The sequence below is a fragment of the Teleopsis dalmanni genome, chromosome 2 (assembly GCF_002237135.1).
Source record: "Teleopsis dalmanni isolate 2A chromosome 2, ASM223713v2, whole genome shotgun sequence".
NCBI lineage: Eukaryota > Metazoa > Arthropoda > Insecta > Diptera > Diopsidae > Teleopsis > Teleopsis dalmanni.
Window position 1 is genome coordinate 14473076 of NC_051847.1, and position 25083 is coordinate 14498158.

Sequence of the window (25083 nt, forward strand, 5' to 3'; positions counted from 1 at the left end):
GATGTTTTCTACAGCATAATGCGTAAGTTTCAAAGCACACCACCTTCTGCAAAGGTCCTTTATTATGATACATTTTCATTTTGTGTTTGTTAAGGATACAAACTTAAGACTTTAAGTTTCTTTCTTTGTCCAGAAATAGGAAACTTTTTATAATTTTCTCTTATGTTAAAGGTGTTTTTAATAAGTTAAAGAAAAATACTTTTAATTAAATATTTTTTATTTTCTATTGTACTTGAAACTGCAACATTTTCAGTTAAAAACAAAAAACTTAAGAAACTAAATTACAAATAAACTTATGCATCTTAAAATAGTTGAAGGAATATATCTATATAATATACTGTGATGATATATTTTATTATGAAGAAATTATTGGATTTAACTTTAAAAAATTACAAATGAACAATCGTCTCACTCGATTGAAATTATATTCCATCTTTTTATATGTTTATATATGTATATGTGGATATACGTGTATTTTTACAATTTATTTTGACTTTCAAGATGTTTCCACAGTAGGCAAAATTTCTTTTGAATCAAAACATTTTAATTTAATAAACATAATTATAATAAATTAATCATATCTACGATTATAATAATTACAACTTGTTATAGATCTCTAATCTTTAAAATGCAATCTTTCTATACAATCGTCTTCTCTAATAAATAATGTTAAGTTTTATCCTATCCACAAAATTTTATCCTACAGGAGGGACATTAATTTAATTATGTTCATCTAATTCAGTGTGACCAAAGTTCCGTGAATCTAATATTAAACAATCTTCTATGCAGTTCTCAATAGCAATATATCTACATTTCTTCGTAAAACTACTATTATTAAATAATAGGCTTTGGATGCACCCCTACCTAAAAGATCTTTTGTGCGCCTATAGGCCCAACTAAACCAATTCTACACTATTTATGAATCCGTTATTGCTGTTGGCTTAATTTCACCTATTTCATTTGGGACTAAGATCGCGCTTCCAAGGTAGTCAAGTCTACGCCTTGCCGCCGTTCAGGAGTTGCATAGGATATGTTCTGATGTTTCCTTCTCCTCATGACAGATTTGACAGGAATCACTTTATACTGCACCTATAATCTTCATGTGATAATTAAGTCTACAGTGTCCTGTAAGAAGTTCAGCGTAGATTGCAATATCGTTTCTGTTAAGGTTCACGATAGCGTCAACGTTGATGTGTTCAGGATCAGTGAATCTTCTTGACTGCCACATGCCTGTTTGGGCTCACCAGTGTTCAAGTAGATTTTGTTTCTCCCGTTCACGTAATAAGTTATTTGTGAAGGTATTTGTTACCCCGCAAAAGGGTTCTGGATCAATGAAAGGAGTACATGCACCCCTCTTTGCTAGGGAATCTGCTATTTCATTGCCATCATTGTCCCGGTACCCACATAAGAGTAACATAGTTCCTCGATAATAGGGTATTGAAAAGTTCAAAAGCATTTCCAGATTGAATTGATTCAATTTGGATCTTTGATTGGATCTTCGTAAAAATACTCAATCATTACTTAATACTCAATCATTTAATCAAGCATGTTTATGTTGCTTTCGGTAGTATAAACTTTTTTCACAATTTCTATATAGTACATCAGATTTGTGATATACATTCAACTGCTATCAAAGCACTTCTTCAATTGTGTTATACATTTCCACTTATATTTAATAGTAAAAATCTTTTAACTCATTGCAACCCAAACACGCATACAATGTCATTATAACACTACCCCAAGCTACAGGCTTATTTATAGATATATGGTATATAACATCTTTCATGAACCGACATTAGTTCTGGGAGGTTTTATTTCATTTAAGTAGTTCTTTATTCTTATAACTTAATAACTTAATATGAATTAACAAAAAAATTTAATTTACAGAATCATTCCACAAACATCACCTCGAAATTGACTTAACACAGGCCTGTGTTGGAGACTTAAATACCATTGTACGCGGTGACATTAATTTCCCCATCATCTATGGCGTAGGTGTAAATATAAATACCGGTGAAATATTTCCAGCTACTTTCCCAGAGAGAGGTCCAGATAGGCAATTAAGAGATGCACGCATTTTTATGGGAGCACAAACGGTAAATTCTAAATTATTCATATATTATAAAAATGTAATGCAATTAATAAAACAAAATCAATAATATGCGTTGTGGTAACTTTTGCATATATGGTATTTATTGTGATATCATTCTTTAAAAGATACATGATCTTTGACTTCTGTAAAAATATAAGAAACCGAACAATTTTAAATTGTATCAAATACAATTTTAAATTATATATACCATATATATTAAAAAAAACAAATATATATTAAAATGTGTCTTATATATTGAAGGTACTTGATGTATACGACTCTTCTTTGGGAATGCTACGTATTGGCCCATTCAATTATGATCCACTTCGTGGTGTAGATTTATGGCTATCACAAACTGATGAATTTATTTTACAGCATTTATCCTCAAGTCCTGATGTGGAACCACCACACTTTGCTATGCATGTAATTTATTTATTAATTAATTATTTTAAATGTGATATTAAATATACATATTGTACTTTTTATATTGCAGATGCGCGCAACCATTAAATTTATACAAGAGAACCAATTTCCCGCTATTACTGTATTCAGAGATAATCGGCCACGCTATTATAGACGCGATGAAACTACGGGTTACTGGACCATTGTTAGATATTAAATAAAATTAAAACAACAAATTGGAAGCAATTATTTGAAATGTATATAAAAGTAAAATTTGTTGTTTAAATTATTATATTTAAATATTTTAACTGTGAGTGCAGAAAGCCGAAATTTTTAAAATGAAATGAATGTTTTCACACTTTGTTAATTATAAATACATAAATCGAAATGAATTTTTTTGCTTAGTCAATTTTATTGTTATTCTATATTTTGATTTAAAATAAAAATTACATATGAATTAAAGCAATTAAATATAGTCGAAATGTTATGTTAATTATTAACTGATTTAAAATTAATCATAAAATATTATAAGGCATATATTTGACTTCTGAGATAATCTTTATAATATTATTTTAATTTAAACATCAATTTCAAAACGATTTTCTTTTCTACTCATTAACAATATTAAAACATTCTTAATATGGGTCAGTTTTAAAACCATTGCATTTGTAACAGTGAAACATACGTCAATTTATATTGTAGCTGTAGTAACACATTGTGGAAAACGTGAATGGCACTTGATAGTCTACAAAGAAGATCAGTTTTGCAAAGTAGACTTGGCTGGTTCTAGAGCTTTCTTCATTAAATATTACTTCCTTTAAATTTATTTATCTCTAAAAAATACAAAATATACTTAATTAAATTGTATTTTTAATATATCTTTGTGCTATAAACTTTATATCTTTTGGGAGTGCTGAACGGCGCTTAGTCGGCTAGCTCAACAAGTAGCACCGGGATGTAGACCCGGCCGTTCTTAGATCCGTTATCTTTACTGAACAACACACTTTTTACATACTGAATCCCAGTTAGGTTATAATAATACTGCGGAAAAAAAACTCTTGGTAAAGAAAAAATAATGATTTAGTAGTTTGCCATATAATCTGACTCATAATATTTTTGTTACTTGTTATTATAATAAATAATTATTATGTTTTTAATAATTTAAAAAAAATGAAATAAAAATTATATTAACAGTTTCAATCATATTTGACCTGTAGTATTGATAACAATAAACGAATAATTATTACTTATGTGATTTTTCGTGTTTGCTTCACTATTTCAAAATCACCCTACATATATATCGTGAAAGAAACATTATATTCCTGCAAACAAAAAGCGATAGATTTTTGAATTTTTATTGTTTTAATTCAAATATACGTCCATAAAAAGAATCTACTTATATTGAATGAAAATAATTTGCCTTTCAAAAGTGATTAATTTTATAATCGTAATAATTAAATTCATAACATTTTTAAACTTTATTTGTTCCTTGTTTACGTAAAAATGATTTTTAGTTTAAACTAATTGTAAATATTTGCATTGAAAATTAATTTAAATTTCATAAATGATTGGTGATTGATATGTTCATTAATCAAAATAAAGTTACATGTTCTTAAATGCGCCTTAGTAAATGTTAAATCGAAAAATTTGACTTACAACAATTTATTTATCAAATTTTGTTACGTTTCTAAAACAATTAGTAATTACTATGAAATTTATACGAAAATACAACTAAAAAGTATCACTAGTAATGGCTTGGCTTTTAGGTTAATCTTAATGTAATAGTTTGTATACAATTTAGTATATACGAGTATAAACTCATATTTAAAAATAAAAATCTAATTATCATAATTATGTATTCATTTATTTAAATCCTTGCAGTGATTGGAAGCTAAAGAGTCTGTCCTCTCGTAATAAACTGTATAGTCAAAATTAATTAATCAAAGCGAATCAGTGTAAACTGAAGCACGAAAGACACAAGGAAAAACAGTTTTAAATGAAATTGCCACTTTTAAAAATGTTTCTTCATTTTTAAATTACATATAATGAAATTAATAGTTGAAAAAGAAGGTCTTTTGACTTACAGACATTACTCAATTATACGAGTAGTCCTAGAAAAGAACTAAATAGGTTGAAATAGGCAACAAAATGACACAAATTGAGATATATTGAAAGTGGTACTTTCATATCCAGGTAATTATATAATTAAGAAAATTTATCTGCGCCAAAATTGACGAAATTTAAGTTTTTTTATCAAAACAAAAATATAATTGATATATGTCTTTTAGCAATAAATGGGATACTAGCGGAGCACTGTGACCATGATTGATCTTTTGTGCTGCAACAGACCCTAACCAAACAGAAGACATTCCGTCTTCTGAATGAAAGCCAGAATGTCGGCCGTTGAGGACCTCCTAATGTCAGAAGGAGAAAGTAGTTGTCGACCCAGTGACCTCCTCCTGGCCCAGATCAAAGCTGAGCAGCCACAGAGAATGTGACTGTTTAGAAACAAACGACTACGCAATAAATAAGTAATTCAAAGAATAAAATATAAAATTTTTTTAAAAAAAAAACTGAATTCTTCACTTAAAAATTATTAAAAACTAAGAGTTGAACCGCTTTACACGCATAAGCACTGAAGAGCAATAAAATTAGTTTTCTACTAATTTGTGCAAAATCGTTAAAAATTAATATCATAATTTCTTAAATATAACATATGTCACCCTGTACATCAATTCCTAATTCCTAGTTCCCACTAAATATTGTTTTTACAACGTTGATATGATTTTGAGTTAGTGGGGTTAAAAAAATCCCAACCGTGTTCGTGGTAATAATAATGTAAAATAAATATAATAATGTAACATAATTATAATATTAAAATTAACGAAAATAATTTTAAAGCAGAATTAGTGTTTGATGACACATATTTGAAAAAATAAAAATAAAAAATGTTAAGAAATATATCATAAAATATAATTTTAAAACGTCAACAGAATATATTATTTTTATCATAAAAAACTGGCAAAAAATAATAATTGTTTTTAAGCTTACTTAACTGTAAACTATATTTCCTTAAGTGTAAAAGATATATTGCATTATAAAACAGATAGATAACAATGACATATTTTTTTCCTATAAAGACATGGAAATTTATTTTCTAAAAACATGAAAATCAAAAAAGTCGATTTTACAATTTTTTACTTGGTTTTTTTTTTAATTTTTTCTATTTTACGGAAAATCCAATTATTTCAAAAAAAAAAAAACGTTCATTCACAGCGCCCAGCGATGAATAAACTTAAAGCAAGAGGAAAAGCGCACTCTGTGGTTGAATAGCAAATACAATGTTTGTATTTGTATGCATTTGTTGCGAATAAATTAATTAAAAATAACAAATTGAGTGCAAAAGCAAATTTCTTCTCTAAAAAAAAAGTTATTTAAAGAAGAAAATATAATATAAAGCAAATGCATAGAAAAACCTTGAAAGACAATAAAAAAAGCTTTGCATTGTCATAAAAAGTCAGAAAAAATTTTTTTGTCAAAGTTCCAAAAAATAATTAATTCGTAATAATACCAAAGAGGGAATAAGCGACAAGATTCGTCTTTTAAACAAGTAGGCAAACTTTTCAATAAAATAGCATTGTTCCGCGAAGTCTCACCAATGTTAATCTAAAATATTTCTTCCTTTCTAAATATTCTACAAAATGATCGATTCACGATGGCATATATAATAGAAGCTTATTCATTTTTTGGAACCAGTACAGTTTTTTAATCTTGGCGAGATTTTACATTCTTTAAGGTAAGTCGTGTTGAGAGATTTGAACACTTCAGACATATGCTTCTCAGGGATAGGGATTGTGACAGACATGGTTTCAGAACACTGAGCATTTATATTGATATTTATTGTATAAAAACCCCATAAGACTTTCTGATATTTTAATATATGTACATAGGTGTGAATAAGAAAATTATTATCTATAATTGCCCACATTTTGTTTAAGAATTATTAGTGCCAAATATAAAATAGTATTTAAAGTGAAGAAATTAAATTAAACTTAAGACATATTATACTTTAGCAAATAATCTTTATTAAAATTATTATATGAAAAAAAAACAAATGGATTATGAATCTATAATTACTATTCTTATGATTTCAATTTTAAAATTAATTCATTTTAGATATAATATTGATATTGATATATTTTTAAAAGAACATATTAAGATAAAAGATAATTTCTTGAAATTTTTTTTAAATTTTTAATTTTTTAAGCAACTCATCTAATGTATCTGGTTTCTCAGCGAACGCCGATTTTATAAAAGATTTATGTGCAATGCATGAATCTATGATGAACTTAAAATTGGAATTTATTTTTAGTGTTTTTGCATTTCCAATCAGTATCAACATTGATTTAGGTCGCGATATTGTGACATTTAAACGCTAAATAAAATAAATTAATAAATATATATTCCAAAAATTTGATTGCCCAAAGTTACCTTTTCATTAGTTAAGAACCCTAAAGCACGGGTTTTTGATCTGACGAATGACACGATTATAATTGGCTTCTCCGACCCTTGAAAGGTTTCTGGCGAGCCAATAGTAATCTTCGATAAATCATGATCTGCCAAAGCGTTTTTGATTTTTATATATTGCAATTTATATGGTGAAATTATACCAATGTCGTCTTCTGTAATTTTGAAATCTTTGAAATTGATTTTGAGTAAATCCTTCACATAATGTATAACGACATCTATTTCGCGCCAATTATAAATGCTATAAATAAAATAACAAAGAAATAATATATTTATATTTTTTAAATTTATTATTAATCTAACTTAGTGACATTCAGTACTCTGGCAAATAATTTTTAAAACTCTCCAATCTACAGAAAAATCATTCAAGGTTTCTTTTCAAGGCTTTTCTTTTCAACTTAGTTAAAAATAAATTAAGGAAAATTACACTAACAATTTGACATATTTGGTACATGGAACAAAATGTATATAAACAAAAAAAAAAACAAGTTAAAAAAATCAAGTCAAAAAAAACAAGTTTTGCATTTTCCTCGTTTTCACTGATCATTTAAAAAGTTTTTGCTGAAAATACAAAACTAAATGTTATCTGCTAACAATTGAAATGTAAACAAACATAAAACAAACTTAGAACTTTCACAGGACTTTCTGACACGTGAATACTCTTTCACTTACATAAATCAACTAATGTCAATGGAAACGATCAAGTTCTAATTTGATTCATATAAATTAATTCAGTTTCAGTTTCAGCAATTCCATCAACCGAATGAAACAAAATAGGATATTTGGTGTTTGGTAATCTAGACCATTTTTTACATATGAGTTCAACATCTATTTAACATATATACAATATCAAATTGAAGTAATTAAAAATGTATATGAAAATATGAGTACTTACTCTCTTTGGCTAGTGGAAGTAATTGATTGTTATAAAAAAGGTGATTAAATAAGTTTACTATTTCGGGATGAGAACGATAGTTGCGTCGTAAACGTGTTTGAAAGGAGCGATTATAATCTCCGTTGTGATTTACTCGATAGCATGCTGATTTAAGTATACGTTCCATTAATGAAATAGAAAATCCCAAATGTTCTGCGGCTTTTGACTGTAATACTGGGCCCAATTGTTTGTGATCACCGGAAAGTATCAAACTTGCATTTGTTGGTAACAAGCCAATAATAGCAAGCAAAGTTTCTGTTTCTGTTGTAGCAGCCGATTCGTCAATAAAAATATGTGTAAAATGAGTTATGGAAGCACTGGTTTCATTTTCTTCTAATAATGGTGATTGGGATTCTTGAATATCAATTTTTCCTATGACAGATAATGTACTTATTACAATGCGATATTTCTTGATATCATTTTTGTTTGGAGAGAAGTACTTTGAATGTTTATTAGAATGTTCTTTAAGAAGAAAGCTTGTTTCTTTCTTAAATGATCTTGCATATAAGCGAACAATAGAAAATTCGTCATTATAGTGGAACAGTGCTTTACATAAACGTACCGCTATTTCATCACAAGCGGTATTTGATGCAGCAGTAACCAAAATTTTAGTATTTGGTCGATGTAAATAGAGTTGTAGAATACATTCCACAATTAAAGTTGTCTTTCCCGTTCCTTAAAAATACGTTCAAAATTTTATTTTAAATTTCTTTTTTTTTTAATTACTCACCTGGTGGTCCAAATATTATATATGGTACTTTACATTTGGGCCCCGCTGCTATGGTGCGCACTGCTTGTAATTGTTCAGGATTTTCGTAAATGCTTTCATTAAAAAGTACCAATCTGCATATGTATATACAACTCATGATTATTCTAATAAAATTTTTAAAAAAAATTAGAAATATACCTCTCTTGTGGTATAGCATATATCGGATCAACACCTGCAGGAAAAAAAATACGATCGATGTTTTCAATTCGTTCTTTACTCAGTAACTCCAATGCACGATACTGTAGACGAATTGTGAAACGGGATGGACTAAATACTATGGTATACATAGGACTATCGAAACAAATTCCACAGATATCGCGTTTTGATTTTATTGTAAATGTTACTTTTTCTTTCGAGACAGTTAATACTATGCCATAAAATTTTGATTCTTCCATAGCTGACCAAAAATCACAAGGTTTGTCATTGCTACAAATGTATACATCATCATCTACGCAAGGTGCAGTTTGTGTTTGATTTATTCTTCTTTGTTTTGATAGCTTTTTTAATAAAAAAAAGTTGGATTTAATCAATATAATATTCATACGAAACAGTGTTAAAAACAAATTTATTAGTGTTATTTTGTCTAATAATTTTAAGATAATATTTGATAATTGAATAAAACATTGTCGAGAAAATTTTTTCACTTTTTAGAAGCATTTTGTTTGGTCAATATACGCGTATAGCTTTAGGGCCTTGTCCCTTATGTATTTTTTGTCATTCCTGCGGATGTATCATGTCACTTTGAAGAGTCTTCGGAGAGCCTGACTTTGAGCAACTTATAGCTTCTGGAAAGTAGAGTTGAAAGCTTTGCTATACACGACACATCCGAAGAGAAGTGCCGATCTGATTATCTGGCTGCAGATCAACTTTCTGTTCTTAGCGCTAAGCACGGCAGTACTTTCGCAAAACTTCTTCTTTTGACTTGTATGTGCTTGTGCCAAGTGAACCGCTTATCAAACGTGGTTCCCAGGTATTTGAAGCTGTCCTCCTAATTAATCGCAATTTCACCAACTCTCGCTCTCGGTGAATGCTGCCTATGTTTACAAGCTACAAACAGGGCCTTAGTTTTCCCGTTGTTAATTTTTATTTTCCATTTCTGGAAGAACTCTAGGATGAGATTAACATCCTGGAGTTCACGCACTTATCATGCACTAGATTTGTAACGTTTTATCGCAAAAGTACATCAATACACAGAAATGTATTAATCATGATGAATAATTCTGACAACGCCCATAGATACATAACAAGTAATGTTGAAAATAGTTTAATAAGACTTATTCATGAAGTGAACATTTTTGATGTCTATGACGCAATGCTTCTCACGAAACTAAAGGAATCGAAGATGATAGCGACAATAAATATGTATAAATAAATATATAAATACATAAAGGATAGAGCCCTGAAATTATTTGCGAAATCTGACAGACTTACTAACACCGCGTTATCAAATCTCAGAATGGTTACAGGCTCCTCGGGGAGGTATGCGATCTGAGGTCAATTATTGATTAGTTGATGAAGTGATAAATAATAATCCAGTCAAGGCGCAAAAAGAGGATTTGAAGAAACCTCGCAGTTAATAGAGAGTAAAAGTGCTCAGGTGCACTCTGACTCAACTAGCGTCAACATAATAATAAATATATATTAATAGATATATGAATATAAAAATTTTTTAGAAAATTATTTTGGATTCAAAGACAGGAACCACTTATTTTACATGGTATTATTATAGCGAAAATAAGGAATAGGTGAAAATTGCGTTTTAATCAACTGATTTCAAACATTGTAAAGTGTTAAAGGTTCATGAAATATTGCGATTATAATAAATCATCATAGAACTAATACAAAATGCATTTCAGACTAATCGGGATCTTAACTGAAAAAAAATACTCAGTTTTATATCTTATATTAATATTTATTAAAATATCTGCAAAGGAATATTTACCTCTAAAGTATACTTCCACTCAAAAACATCATCCCCATCATCATCCACATATTTTTCCAGGTTTTGTGAATTCATTAATATGTTGTGTTGAATTAAATTGTTATATGGTTTTAAAATCTCCAAATCTTCTAACGTTAATAAATATTTTAAAACTTCACACATATTTTCTCGGGTTAATTGTTTGCCATTAGATATATATGACTCGAACTTTGGAGAAATCTGGCACAAATATTTGATTTGTTGTTCTTCTTTTTTAGAGTATAAAATTTTAAAATCTTCTGAAATGTAAGGTGCCATTTCATATACGAATTTTTGATCCCTGAAACGAAAAGTGCATCGTACAGATTTATAGTTAGGCTAAATTATATATTTTCATCATATTATATACAACAATTTTTTTACTTCACTTACGGTGCTTTTAAATTGAAGCGTTTGAACTGTTTAAAAGAAATAATTTAAAATTTTTTTAAAAAAATACGTCAAAAATAAAAAACTTACTTTAAATGAATCGCAATTAAAGATTGTCGAGTCATCCGATATGTTATTATGCACTAAAAATATTTTAATATCTACATTACTGAATAAACATTTTTTGTCAACGTAAAACACCAAATCCATAATAGAAGTATCTATTTTTTTTAATTCCCCAATATCATCACGTTGGACAAAAATATTTTTTATTTTAAAATTCTCACGAATCGTTTTCAAAACAAAACAAACCTTTTTTGAATGTTCACAAAACTTATATCCAAGATATATATCTTGAATATAGGGGACAGAATTGACTATATGCCTGCAAAGAGAAGATTAATTAATATAAACATAATAATATTAATATTTTCGAAATTACATTTTAAATAAGATAATTTTAGATATTTTTTTTCATCTAATCTAACCTATCTTTATTTATTAATATTTACTTAAAAAATCCTGAGGATGGAACGGATTATGTTGTGAAATTGGTTCCAAAAGAATTACAATATATAAAAAAGAGAAAAATATACTAAAATGCATAGAATTAATATATTGAGAAAACAATAGGTCTGTTCCACGAGTTACTAATAGTAATTTTGAGTAACACTGTGTATACACAAGTGCGTTCCACCAGCAAAATTTCGAGTAAATGAGAGTATCTGAGAGAGCGTAACATTCCTGTTGAAATTTTAAAATGCTTTACACAAAGTTGTTCTATGAAAATCTGTATAAAGACCGTAATTTAGCTGTTTATTTGTGTTACGTTCTCAGTTTGTACTTTACTTGTGTTTTACTCGAGTTTTAGTATGAGTAGCTGGGGGAAGAGACCTAATATAGAAAAGAAAGCGAATTAGCTTACCTTACTTAATTAACTTCTAATTAAGAGAGGTAGGTTAATTATATTCAAAAATAAATCCTTTTTTGCAAAAGCAAAAAGTTGAACCGTAAACATAGAATGCTAATCTATACGGAAATCATCATTCAGCAAAATAAAATTTTTTTAGATCCGCTTAGAAGAATTCGAGGGACGGGAGAAAGACTTACTGATAACCATTTTGCCATACTTTAAACAAAAAAAATATTTCACAATAAAAGTTATGCAGATTTCCAAATCTTCCGAGTATCGATTAAGTTATGTATACCAAGAAGGAGTAAAGGTACTAGTTATTACCAACTCCATAAATCCATAATTCACAAATATATTTAAAATACATTCTATTTCTATTATTACATACTGAATTATTCTTTCAAAGAAAAAGAATAAAAAATAGGGATCACTATTTAAAATTATATGTTATAAATAATCATAGACAATCTCATAAACCTTTATTTTTAGAAAATTACAAAAATTTAATTAACTTAAAATTAAATATAGCAGTTAATGTATATCTAACAATATAGACCAGCTTATAATATATATGTAACTAAAATGGAATACAAATATCTAAATAAAAAGATATGACTATTATTATTGATTTCTATGTTAAAATGCTTTTAGTTTAATTAGACAAATTATATTATACCATCATAAAATATTAATAATCAATTATTCTTACTTGTGTTTGTATATATATGATTTAGATTCAAATTCTAGCCCATATTTAATTTCATTTATCTGTTCTTTGAAAATTGTTCCTTTATCCACATAAGTTAGCGTGCGCAAATTCTTTTTATCATACTTTTCTAAAATAAATTTATATGATTAATTTTAGATATTTATTTTTAATAAGTATATTATTGTTAAATTCAAAAACTATAGTTTTACTTACCAGTTTTTAAATTTTTTTTGCGCAAATACTGGTCAATATAGACTTCGTTTAAGCAAAATTCAGTTATATTTTTTGTAGATTGTTGGAGATACTCACGATTTTGTGAGAGATATGAAGAAAACTGTAAAAAAATAATTAAGTTAAGCAACATAACTTGATAACCACATACGATAGAAAGTTGATATTAAATATAGATGAAAAATAACAAATAGACAAATAATAATAGAAAATAGACAAATAATTTGTAGTGAATCTAAATTATTATTAAAATTATTTAATAAATTTAATTATTTATACTTAATAATCTAATTTTTTAAATGAAAAACTAAATTGGAATAAAGTATGGAATAAAGTATATGTAAAAGCCTATTAATATAAAATCTGAAACTGATCAGATTTCACAATAAAGTTTTTTTTTTAGTTTTCATTTCTTTTGTGTGTACTAAACATTAGTAAAAATATATGTATGTGTGTATTTTTTTTTAATAGAAAAGTTTAATAATAATATTAATAATTACTTACAGTGGTTGCTGTTTTGCAAGCCCCTAAACGTGTTGTTTCTAAAGGTTCCTCCAAATTATTTTGAGATATGAATCTTAAAAAATATGATAGCATCGTTTCAAATAAATCATATAAAAACCGTCCGAAGAATTCTATAAAAATATTTGAAAATATTATTTCACAACTTTTAGCTAGATTTCAATATATTTTGTTACCACTCCACATTTCTAATTTTTGTATAAGACTTTTCAATTTTTTAGAATATGCGACTATATATTGCATCAAATATTCTGAATGAATGAGCTGAGAAATTTTGCTGCGCTTTGCCTTTATTTTGTGTAATGAAATTGAATATTGAATGCGTCATACACTTATGCATTTGAATTTAGCGAAGAATCGTTAGCTATTGCCAGCATTAACAATACCAAAAGTTGATCAGATCAGCATTTTGGAGAATTTTGGATATATTTTGGATATATTTTTATCATGTTTCATATCTATTTCACAAAGATGAGACTTTAATATGGTATTGGTGCTGATATTTCTGTCTTTTTAATTCATAAAGTTTCGTATATAAATATATTGCGCCCCCTATTAATACATTAATCAGTAATAAAATGTTTCTTTCTATTAACTCCTAGTTTGTTTTACAGTTATAAATAATTCTGAACTAAATTAACGTTTGGCAGAGGTAAGTAATATTATATACATACAGTTCCATAGATTTAATCTATATGAATAATAAATGGATTCCAACATAGAGTTCCATATTTTTAATCTATATGACTAATTTATGGATTCCAGCATAGAGTAGACCCATTAAGACCGTGTGTGAGTTTGAGTAAATTTAGTTAAAGTAAATCGAAATCGCACACGGTCTCGAAGTCGAATTCGCACACGGTCTAAATAAATGTTCACAATTCATTATTCAAAATGTGTTTATAATAACTTTATATGTTTAACTTAAATACTAAACGATGTAATTTGTGTTAAAAATAATTAACACATTTTGAGCTGTAAAGCCGTAACGCTATAACGACACGTTTAATTCGTAAGTTTTGCTAGGGTAAGCTCAGTCGTTATCCAAAGTTCATTGCAATTTTTGTTTTTTTTCAGAAGCCAAAAACAAGGAATTTCTATTTTACTATACAACTTAAATTACTTTATTGAAAAAATAAATTTAAAAACTTCTAACTAATAAAATATACAAATCAAGATAAAGGATGATCTGTGTTGGCTTTGATGTTGTAGCGAACCGGTATTTGCTTTTGGAAATCTGCGATTTTGTTGAAACGTTTCTTGATTATCGTAATTCTATAATGTGGTCCCCAGTGATCTTTTTTTATTCTCCTGTCGGTGTGGAACGATACTTTCTTCATAGGTAGAGCGAGAGTAGCAAGAGATAATAGGTACTCGTTTATTCGAAAGACCTAGTAGAGTGGAGGATGAAGGAAAGAAAGTGCCCTTCCTTATAAAATGCGCGCATGTTTATATTGAATCATCCGCTCCAAAGTATAGCGCAATAAAACTTTTGCCAACGTTTGCATTGATTATTTTTGTGTTATGAAATTCAGCACTCTACGGATTTTTGCACAAAAGTTTTCTTGGTTTGACGATTCTTGAGTCGTTCGCTTGTGTACAAAAGTGTTTTAATTTAATGCCGGTAGAGGTAGCTTTAATATATATGTTTTTTTAATATAATAAAATAATTATTTTACTATAAATAAAATAAATATATAAATAGTGAATAAATGAGGTATTCATTTATTTAAATATATTTCCTTATTTATTGTAATTAAAAATTGTAATTTCAGATGAATTGAAAATGTTGCCGATGCAGTAACGATGTGATCTTCGGTGAGTTTTATATAAAATACACATATGTATATTAAATAAATAACTAATTTGTTTAATTTTAGATTGCAAATTAATGGTAAATTGAGGGAAATAGTAAATTATGTTGGAATGGTAGTAAATGTGAAACCGAACCGTCTTGGTTCGAAATAATAAAAAGAAGAGTCAGTCTTAAAAAATTAGTGTTGAAAAGTTAGTCTTAAAAAGTTAGTCTAAAAAAGTTAGTCTTAAAGTGAGTCTTAAAGTAGTCTTAGAGCTATCGTCAAAATAGAGACTTAATAATATCGATAAGTCTAAAATAAATAAATGTTTAACTGAACTAAAAGACGGCTTTTACAGTATTTACCAGAATTTCGAGTAGGGTGAATTTGATGAAAATTATGTAAATTAGGTGTTACCATTGCGAAAATTTTATTAGATGTTTAATAAATAAATAAATAAATTTGAAAACTTTTATGGAAAAATAATAAATAAGTGAAATAAATATTTACACATAAGTGCTGTGCAAAAAATCCCTAAGAAATTTAAATTTACTTTACCTCAATTTACTCGAACTTGCGCACGGTCGTAATATTATAATGCAAATATATTTTGTGATAATAATTGTCGTGTTGGTGTTATATAGTATGTTTATGATATATGTTTATGAAATATGTGCAAATATCCGTCCTTACAGAGTTTATGTCCTTTTAAAGTAACGAAAAGAAACAGAATAACTATTGTTAAACGGTTTGATAAAGACCAGCATTTATTCGAAATGTGTTATCTCTTATCATACGATCATTAAATATCATTAATATATAAAATATAAAAAATAAAAATAAAATAATAATAATTGGTTAAAATAAATTTTATTAATTTAATTATTAATGAACTTTTATAAACTATTTCATTAAATAGAAATTAGAAAAAAAAACTTCAACCTACTAAAATATAACATTAATAATGCAAAATATTTTGAACATTTTGCATCGTAGTATAAAATCACTAAATTTAGTACTTGCGAGCTGCTTTAGAATTTATATGCTTTGACTGATATCCTGGGTTCTAGTTGCAGCGCCGTTGTTCTTCTAGACAGAACTGGCACTGTTGTTCAGAATCAATTACTTTGATTTCGGGTATATTATTACCACAACACTTATTTGAATTGCCATCCACTTCATCTAGGAGAAGACAGCGTACATTCGGTGGACATTTCTAGCGGAAAGAAATATTAAGTATTAAAATCAAGAAGTTTTTAAAAACCTATGTTACCACAACAACAAGATTTTGGTCATCATCTGCATAATTGTCGGGACCGTCACAATCATCCATACATTGATTTCTTATAATATATTTTGTCATACAACAAAGTATGATCTAAAATGCAGATAAAATTTGATTGCGTTATTGGCTCAAATGTTCAAAAATAAATTGAAAATATAACTCACATCCAGTTTAAATGCGACAATCATAAGACCCAACAAAGTATATAAAATTCTCCACATATTGTTCGCAAAAATCGGCAAACATCCGTAAGTATTTATTTGACCTATACTTAATGCAGGTATTTCACCCCCACTGCCAGGGTGCGGAACATAGTTCTGATAGCACGTGCTGCAATCGTGTTTACAGCATGCATAAGGCGCCAGAATTGTATCTCTAGTATTGAAAAAAAATAATATTTAGTTTTATAATATTTAATAGCCAAGCGAAAAATATATCGTACTTGCTAATACCAGAACAACTGCCCTGATCAGAAGTTTGCAATTCTTGTGGCATCCAAGAGGCCTTCATCCAGTCCTTATAACTATGCACACCACAACATTCTTTATAATATTGTAAACTGTCCCACATTAACTTCCATTCTGGACATGTATAATACAGATCAATTCCCTTTAATAACGATGTCTCTGCTAGGTTCTCCAACGAATCCGCACAACTAAACAATGAATAAATTGACCCAAAACCACAAAAAACAATCAAAAATGTAAAAAATATCCAGAGGTGCAGCAGAAGCTCGACATTTGGAGTATACTTCCGTTTCCACAAACGTCTCCACATAAAAATGCTAAAAAAATATGTTATGATTAGTTGTGTTCCAAGTAAGTAAGTGTTGAATAATTGTCCTGTGAGTAATTTGCATTCTTTTTCACCGAGATAGCCACCGAGTATTCGGTGATAGATTAACGTCAGAGCCACTATTAAAATGCCCAACAACACTTCCGCAATTAAAATAGTTGTGACATATACTCGTGCTCTACAAAACGGTTCACGCATTTGTACATTTTTTTTCAATTGTAAGTTCAACTCTCAAATAGAACCAATTTTTGAACTGAAAAAAAATATTATTTATATTGAAATTTTTTAAAAAATTATTTTTGACATTAAACTTTATTTATAATGTTTACTTTAGTTTTGATATATTAATTACTTTAATTCACTCAATTTCAATGATGATCTATTTTGTGGTTCTGAAACAAAATGTAAATAAAAAATAGTTTTGGTTGAGATTTGAAAAGTACTTACATTTCTAATGTATTGACTGGACTTTGATATTATTCAATACTGATATCTTACAGTATTTGAATCGTTTGATGTAAGTTTCAATGAATTATCGGCATTTAATTGGTAACAGTTCGGCCATTATTTGACGAATATTAACTCTTAAACCGTTAAGAGCTTGAGGATTGTCCGCATAAACAAAATCAGTGATGCCAATAATTCACGCGATATCAGTGGTTCATTAATATCATCAAACAATAAAAGAACTAATCCGAGAATTCCTCATGCAGTAGCGAAAACAGGGCATGTTATGTGGATTGTAGAATCATCTATAAAATTTTTTTTTAATTGTTCTCCCCCACATTTCTCTGGACTATAGAGTTTCGTTGGATAAACAAAACTCTATTAGAAAACTTAATAACTTTTGCTTATGATATTTCACATGAAAATTTTTAAAATTTACAGATGAAGTCTACTAACGTGTTTTTGCTCTATATGAAAGCAAGTATTTACTTAGAACCAGGCTACGGCTTCTTATATATAACTGAGTTGGAATGAGTACATATGCTGAATGTTTAAAATTTAAAATTTTTAAGTAAATTTAGAATTACAAACGCACGTTTTATTATTCACAGCCTGTTGTAAACACCAGATTTTGTACTGCTAGTCGACACAATATTTTTGAACTATTCAATTTATTTATTTCATCTGTACATACGCTCTTGCACAGGTGGAAAGATTACTGTACAAGATTAAAGATTCAGATTGCTGAAATTATTTTTCATTCTTAGTTTTAATAAATTTATTTTGATCCCCACATTTTTACACTATATTTGTTATTTCTAACTGAATGATATTGCATCTGTTCATAATGTAAATTAGGTATTTAATATATGTATTTACGATTATTCAATTTATTACAAAGGATCTAATTGATCTTATTCTGGTACAAGTATATCGTATTTATGAAAGCGCAAATGATACCTGACTTCGCTGGTAAATTGGACGATTCATGCATAATTTATACTTCGAAATGTTTCTTATATATGAAAATATATAAAAAAAAATTCAATTGACTGCTTGAAACAGTTATGCTGCGGTTACATCGCATACGAATTTTGCCTTGCGTGATCGTATGGACAATTCAAAAGTATGTAGGCCGTGTGCGAGTTTGAGTAAATTGATGCTAAATTGAGGGAAATTGTAATTTATGTTGGTGTGACAGTAAATGTTGGTATTTACCAGAATTTCGAGTAGGGTAAATTAGATAAAAATTAGACTAAAAACTCTCATGCAAACATTTGATTAAACAAAACATGTATATTTTTTGAACTTATTTCAATTAAAAAATAAATGTTGGCAGCCCTAACGATCACCATCAGCTGTCATAATATAATATCGATAATATTCTTTAAATTTACATTAAAAGACCGGCTAAATTGTTGATTTTATAAACAAATAAATGTATGTGTAATTGATTTCGAAGAACAATAGTACAATTAATTTAAGTTTAAAAATAAATGTGGAATCCTTATAAAATACCGACAAGAAAATACTCACAAAATCTGCAACACCACCTTACGGATCGTGAATCTGGTTATAAGCGACGTCATATACGCTCCACTCCCTGTTCAGACTATTTATACTTCGAGCGTGAATTTCATAAGAGCATTTTGCCAAATTTAACAATACAAAATGTTGATAGGCCGTTAGGTTTTATACGCAAATTTTCGCCAAATGGAAAACTATTGTTAAGTTTTTCAAACGATAAGCGCTCACTAGAAGTTTGGAAATATGCAGGAGTTGGACATGCGGCTGAACTCTTTAAAAATGAACAAGGCGAATGCATAACGGCTGCAGATCAATCTCTAGAATCGTTGCGAATTCGACAAGAAGTATTCAAACGTTTATTTACTTTACGCTCCCGTATACATTTTGGCAGTAGTGTAACTCATACATATGGACAGCTGAATCGTGAATTTAGCATTTTCTTAGAGAATGGTCGTTATGTACTACTAGCGGCAGTAACTTCCTCGCATGATGAACTACCTTTTAGAATAATATTTACATATCCTGATATATACCCAGATTGTTCGTTATGTAATTATACATTTTTCTTGGTTGATCTTGAAAAGGATTGCGTAGTAGATACATTGCTCTATAATAAAGATCACATAATGTTATCGCATCATCACGGAGTATCTGTTTATAACCATACTATAGCAATTCTATCTAAACTTAGGCAATGTATTGAAGTAGTGGAATTAGTTAACGGAAAATTAGTGCGCTTACAGACAATTGGTCCTTTCGCTAACGATATGGACGAGGCTCGTGTGCCTATTCCAGATTGTGTATACATGGGCGCTTTACCTTTAACACATTTGAAACAACGTATCCTTGCGCACATATATACAAATATTTTCAAAATAGAGAGTGCACATTTAAGAAAACGCAAATTGCTAGAATTCTACAAATTTTTTCAAACTGTACGTACACACATATTCTAATAAATAAATACATACTCCTCTATTTCAATTTGCTTGCTATGAAAAATGTATTGTTTTTATTTTTTGCAGTACGAAGATATGGTTATTTTAAAAATGCAACTACTTGACGTGGATCATCTGTTAATACGTTACGAAAAACGTCCTAGAAATGTAAATGTTCAAGATTTCAAATTATATGTATTTTATTGTATATCAAAGTGTGCAGTGATGAGAGTATTTTCAAGATCTTCAATTGAATTGCTATATCTGTTGCGAAATTTCTGCGATAACTTTCGTAATGTGCGATCGCTACAATCTTTGGATTCATCGTCCTCATCTAGTAACAATGCTTATTACCGTGCTGCTTTCAATAAGTACAGAATAAATAATTTGATATTTTTGAACAAAAAAATCTTATAAATTTTGTATTTTCATGTTAACATTTTAGTGCAATAGCATCTGTAAATGGCGGAGTCGCGGAAGCTGCAATGCGTTTTAATCCAACATTGCCAATTAGTTCACAAAGCTTTTCTACCGCCCAATATCTTGATTATAATTTATTTTGTTATGATGATCAATTGATATCGGCTTTGGAGCGTCCGAAACTTTGCAGCAGAGAGCCAATTCGTTTCACGGATCGCAATACAAATATAACAAAATTTCGATTATTTTTAGAAACTAGTGTAGACTTACGTCCAAATCATCAACTTGTGACATTTATATTTCATCCATTTGAACCTTTTATTATAAGTGTGCAAAAGCTTTACACGCGTTATGTTACAAATTTTCACATATACAATCAATCCACTATTGTGACACAATAGATCAGTACTTATACTACTATTCAAATTATAATGTAGTTAATGTATATATTAATTTCTGACGTTGTAATAATTGTATAATGGATAGTTTCTAATAAGTCTAAATTTCGTTTTCGAATATAATTCAAAAGAAATATCCAATAAAAATTAATCATTTGATATTTTATATAAAGTTATTAAGTTATTAATGAGTATATATAGTTATGATATTTATTTGTTTATAGAAAATGGTTCTTGCAATAGGGAATGTGAAATATGGTGATATATGTCTCACTCAATAAACGTATATTGATATAAAATAATAACCTCTTGGTAGAATCATTGTATACTGAACAATAACATTAAAAAAAAGAATTTATTTTTATTGCGTGTATGTTAAATATCCGGATTCCTTTATTGTTTATATGATCCATCAGGTTTTCATTATTTAAAACGAACATTTATTTTACTCGTTATAAAGAATTTTGTTCTACCAAAATGTAACGATATTACGAATAAAATAAAAATGTTAGTCAAAAATAAAATATAAGTATTTAATCCTTAGTGGTATCGCTGGTTATTTTGAAAGTATCAACATTATCAAAAAGATTCAGCAACTCAAGCTCCTTGCGTTTAATACGTTCTTTAATGTTGGTAATGGACTCAACTTTGGGCATTTCTTTGGCAAAGAATTCATCCATTGATTTCATAAGTCTAACAAGATTTAATAAAATAGAATAAAAATTTTATTAGATATACTTAATTGAGTATAACATTTTCATTTTTTGTATTAAATATTTTAAATGATAAATATATTTATCAATTTATAAATGAATTACTTTTTATCCATCTCTAGCGCTTCACGAGGTTTACGTGTACGCCTTGTAACGCATGCCTTCTCCAGAAAATCCTTTAAATCAGTAAGGTGTTGTTCCTGTTTTTCGGAATGCTCTTCAAATTTACGTTTCACCTTAAGTAGTGCCCGCTTCTTTGCCTCCCTACGATCTCTTTCAATTTCAATAACAACATTCCTTGATGGTAGAATATACTTGACTTCACCAACAATTAAACTATGATTTAAAATTTCAGCTTTGTTAGTTTGTATACCCTTTTCAACAAGTTCTGCATATTGACGTGAATGAGGAAGCGTGTGCCCGTAGGGATAGTGATACGGCACCGGTTGAGCATCTCTGCTGGGCAACTGGTTACGTGATGCAGTACGATGACGTGATGTTGGTGCAGGCAACATTAGATTTTTAGCTATTGGAGGAGGATTAGGCATTTGTTGTCTTCTCTTCTCCGATAACTTAGCAGCAATAGCCGAATTACGTTTATTGAGCGAATAATTTGATGAAACTACTTCTGCGGTTGGTTGCTTCATTGGGTGTGATTTAGCTGCAATAGTTTCTTTACGTAGTTCAACATACCTACCACGAGCACGTTTTAATATATCCTTCTTGTCAGGATACTTCATTTTAGGTTGCGGTGCCGTAGTTAGACAAATACCGTTATGGGCAAATACGGCACTAGAAATTTCCTTAGCTGTTTGTTTCTTAATCGACATTAGTTTCGCGTTTTGTGCTTTAGTCTTATTCACTGGCGAGTACATTTTTGAATTTGGTGAATCCTTTTTGAAAAATCTTTAGCTGTTCAATTAATAATTTAAAATTTTACTGTTATAATTTTAATGTTAGTTATTGCAAATGTTTTTGTTAAAAATTTTACATGTTTCAATCAAACCAACAGTAACTTTATAATTTGAAAAATAAAAGTTAAATTAAGTTAGTGAAAATGCAATGAATCCTTTGATTGGTTGAATGGTTATATATCTCAGAAAAAAAAAAATATATATTCATATGTATGAAATAATTTATTTACCACTGATATATAAATGTTATAATGGTATTATTTTTCGGGACTTGAAAAATATAAATAATGATGTTAAAGATTCTTTTCAAATTTTTTTCATATGCATAAGTATCAGTAATAGATTATGTTGGAAAGGAATGGATTAGCAACCGTATGCAGCATAAATGAAAGAACACTTTAATAGAAGAAGTCTTAAGCTTCTGTGTACGCTGTTTTTTGAACACGCGACTACTTAATATATGTAATAGGAAACACACCTGATAAGTTAATAAATTTGGCTATGCTTTTAAATTTACAAAATTAAAACTCTGCCAGAGGAGGAAAAGGGATTTTAAAGATTTTGAATCTTCTCTGTTGAATTACAGTTTTTCGTCATGGGTAGAGCTACGACCCTGCTAAAAATTGTTAGAAATTAAACTACTTTAGTTTGAAGCAACTGACTGATGTGAAATATGCTGAATATGGATTGAGTATTGTGATCTGATAACTATCTTTAGTTACTTGGGATGCGCAGACTCTTATTGTCAATCCCAGGTCACTACGTTTAATGCCAGTTCCAATAACGGTGGGATCTATTTATTTCACCATCTTCTACTTCTAGCAGTTCTTTCAAAATCAGTGTCAACCAATCCCTCTCTAGGAACTTCAACTCCGTCCGCTGTAATGGATGGTACTGTCTTAGCCCTTGCGCTGAGTTGAAATGGCACCATGAGTGGAATTCAAATTTTATGTTGAGTGATTTGAATGCTCACTGTCCTCTGTGGTTTTATTATCTACATTCAAATTACAAGAGCTGTCTATTAGCAACCCAACTTGCCGAATCCTCATTTGGTCTTATAACTTATGACACGTAAACTAAGGTAACACCAACTTGCTCTAGACCCCTGATGCTAGCCTCGCAATCCCAAAGCTACTCGCTGCCTCTAATCGGAGTATTGATAAGCAATAGGCTTCGATCACAGTTCTATTTCAATTATTATTCCATCTATCGAAATCCATACCGAACCTGAAACGATGAAAAAATTTCGCATTATTATCATCAAATCCGCTGCTTAATCAGTTCCTGCAGGCAGAATTAAGTTTTAACACAAAATTTTTCTAGAGATACTGTGCCCCTTGCTGAAAACCCTAATATCCTTCGAAGATTAAGCCCTAACAATACAAAATCTTTCGTTGATTTTAGAAGTAAGATGTCGAGAGGCGGGATATTGTTTCCTGAGGGAAAGCAGTTTTGCTCCAGGAACGACTTTTAAAGTGATCTTTTACCAATTCCTTTTAACTTTTATATGTCTAAACTCTCCTTTTAAGGGAGTCAGACGCATGTCGTATGCTGACAATTACACAATTCTAGCTACGGGCCAGGACCCTTTTTTCATTGTGCAAATGTATAACTTGTGTCATTCTTTGCTACTTATTGCCACTTATTGCGAGGCTCTGCATAGCGACGCTTGTAAGGTAGTTATACATCTTTTTAGCGTACCAAGGAAGTCTTTATACAAGACAGTTGTACGTCTTTTGCCCCCAACAATTATCAGGAAATTGCTCTAAGCAGTTATACGTCTAAAGAATTAGAATTATTCTACTCAAGCAGTTATACGTCTGAATGTGAAAATAATTATCTAAGTCAAGACAATTATACATCTAATCGTCACATTGTAGTTAAGGCAATTTTACGTTTCAATTGCGATAAAATCCTATTCAGTACGTCCGTAGTACGTCTTAATTTTTTTTGATTACAGCAAAGTAATAAGACGTCTTATAAATCTAAGATTCACAAAGGGAGTAACATCTTACACCGAAGCGCTAAACAAAGACAACGGTTAATAGGGACGATGACATGGGTCCACAACCTCAACAAGGAACGATTATTCCAACCAATTCACAGCTTCTTAGAGCAAAGAACGTTCCATCAACACACTAAACCAACAAAAACATTATATTATTTTGTATATCATAGAAAATTCTTAAATATCTTAAATTTAAATAAAATAATAATATTATGAAACACAACTTTTCTTTGACTTCCAGAAGTAAAAATATCTTGCGAAGACCCTGGACAGAGACTAAGTTTACCTCAGCAAAAGGAACGATTTACACGAATATATGATTACATGACGCATACGTAATATTGATTACATTTGCTAAGGACTTATCGTAGCTAATCACAAGATCTTTTAAAT

At 29.1% G+C, this 25083-nt stretch overlaps 6 protein-coding genes across 6 annotated transcripts; 2 read left to right on the forward strand and 4 right to left on the reverse strand.

The window, feature by feature from the left end:
* Nucleotides 1-6: 6 nt before the first annotated feature.
* Nucleotides 7-2771, forward strand: LOC119682568 (protein N-terminal asparagine amidohydrolase-like; the record flags this gene model as incomplete). Its single annotated transcript, XM_038096039.1, has 4 exons — nucleotides 7-22; nucleotides 1888-2096; nucleotides 2354-2515; nucleotides 2586-2771. Coding segments are annotated over 4 exons (513 nt in total), but the record flags the coding sequence as incomplete, so codon positions are not given.
* A 3968-nt stretch (nucleotides 2772-6739) lies between these two features.
* On the reverse strand, nucleotides 6740-7546 carry LOC119673968 (putative helicase mov-10-B.2). The gene is made up of 3 exons (XM_038085086.1): nucleotides 7536-7546; nucleotides 6986-7262; nucleotides 6740-6929 (listed from the first exon to the last, which is right to left on the reverse strand). Exons 1-3 carry the CDS (start codon nucleotides 7544-7546, stop codon nucleotides 6741-6743), a joined length of 477 nt encoding a protein of 158 aa, XP_037941014.1. The 3' UTR covers nucleotide 6740.
* A 175-nt stretch (nucleotides 7547-7721) lies between these two features.
* Nucleotides 7722-13771, reverse strand: LOC119673969. The gene is made up of 11 exons (XM_038085087.1): nucleotides 13626-13771; nucleotides 13432-13562; nucleotides 12910-13030; nucleotides 12697-12823; nucleotides 11165-11459; nucleotides 11078-11103; nucleotides 10667-10985; nucleotides 8863-9221; nucleotides 8686-8798; nucleotides 7917-8630; nucleotides 7722-7849 (listed from the first exon to the last, which is right to left on the reverse strand). The coding sequence occupies exons 1-11, from the start codon at nucleotides 13690-13692 to the stop codon at nucleotides 7722-7724; spliced, it is 2400 nt and encodes a 799-aa protein (XP_037941015.1). The 5' UTR covers nucleotides 13693-13771.
* A 2418-nt stretch (nucleotides 13772-16189) lies between these two features.
* On the reverse strand, nucleotides 16190-17733 carry LOC119681435. The gene is made up of 5 exons (XM_038094621.1): nucleotides 17678-17733; nucleotides 16973-17578; nucleotides 16695-16905; nucleotides 16519-16623; nucleotides 16190-16461 (listed from the first exon to the last, which is right to left on the reverse strand). The coding sequence occupies exons 2-5, from the start codon at nucleotides 17521-17523 to the stop codon at nucleotides 16312-16314; spliced, it is 1017 nt and encodes a 338-aa protein (XP_037950549.1). The 5' UTR covers nucleotides 17524-17578; nucleotides 17678-17733; the 3' UTR covers nucleotides 16190-16311.
* A 1415-nt stretch (nucleotides 17734-19148) lies between these two features.
* LOC119681167 (DET1 homolog) lies at nucleotides 19149-21321 on the forward strand. Its single transcript, XM_038094279.1, has 3 exons — nucleotides 19149-20234; nucleotides 20325-20608; nucleotides 20683-21321. The coding sequence occupies exons 1-3, from the start codon at nucleotides 19269-19271 to the stop codon at nucleotides 21056-21058; spliced, it is 1626 nt and encodes a 541-aa protein (XP_037950207.1). The 5' UTR covers nucleotides 19149-19268; the 3' UTR covers nucleotides 21059-21321.
* Nucleotides 21322-21413: 92 nt separating this feature from the next.
* Nucleotides 21414-22715, reverse strand: LOC119681168. Its single transcript, XM_038094280.1, has 2 exons — nucleotides 21874-22715; nucleotides 21414-21748 (listed from the first exon to the last, which is right to left on the reverse strand). The coding sequence occupies exons 1-2, from the start codon at nucleotides 22641-22643 to the stop codon at nucleotides 21589-21591; spliced, it is 930 nt and encodes a 309-aa protein (XP_037950208.1). The 5' UTR covers nucleotides 22644-22715; the 3' UTR covers nucleotides 21414-21588.
* Between the last annotated feature and the right edge of the window lie 2368 nt (nucleotides 22716-25083).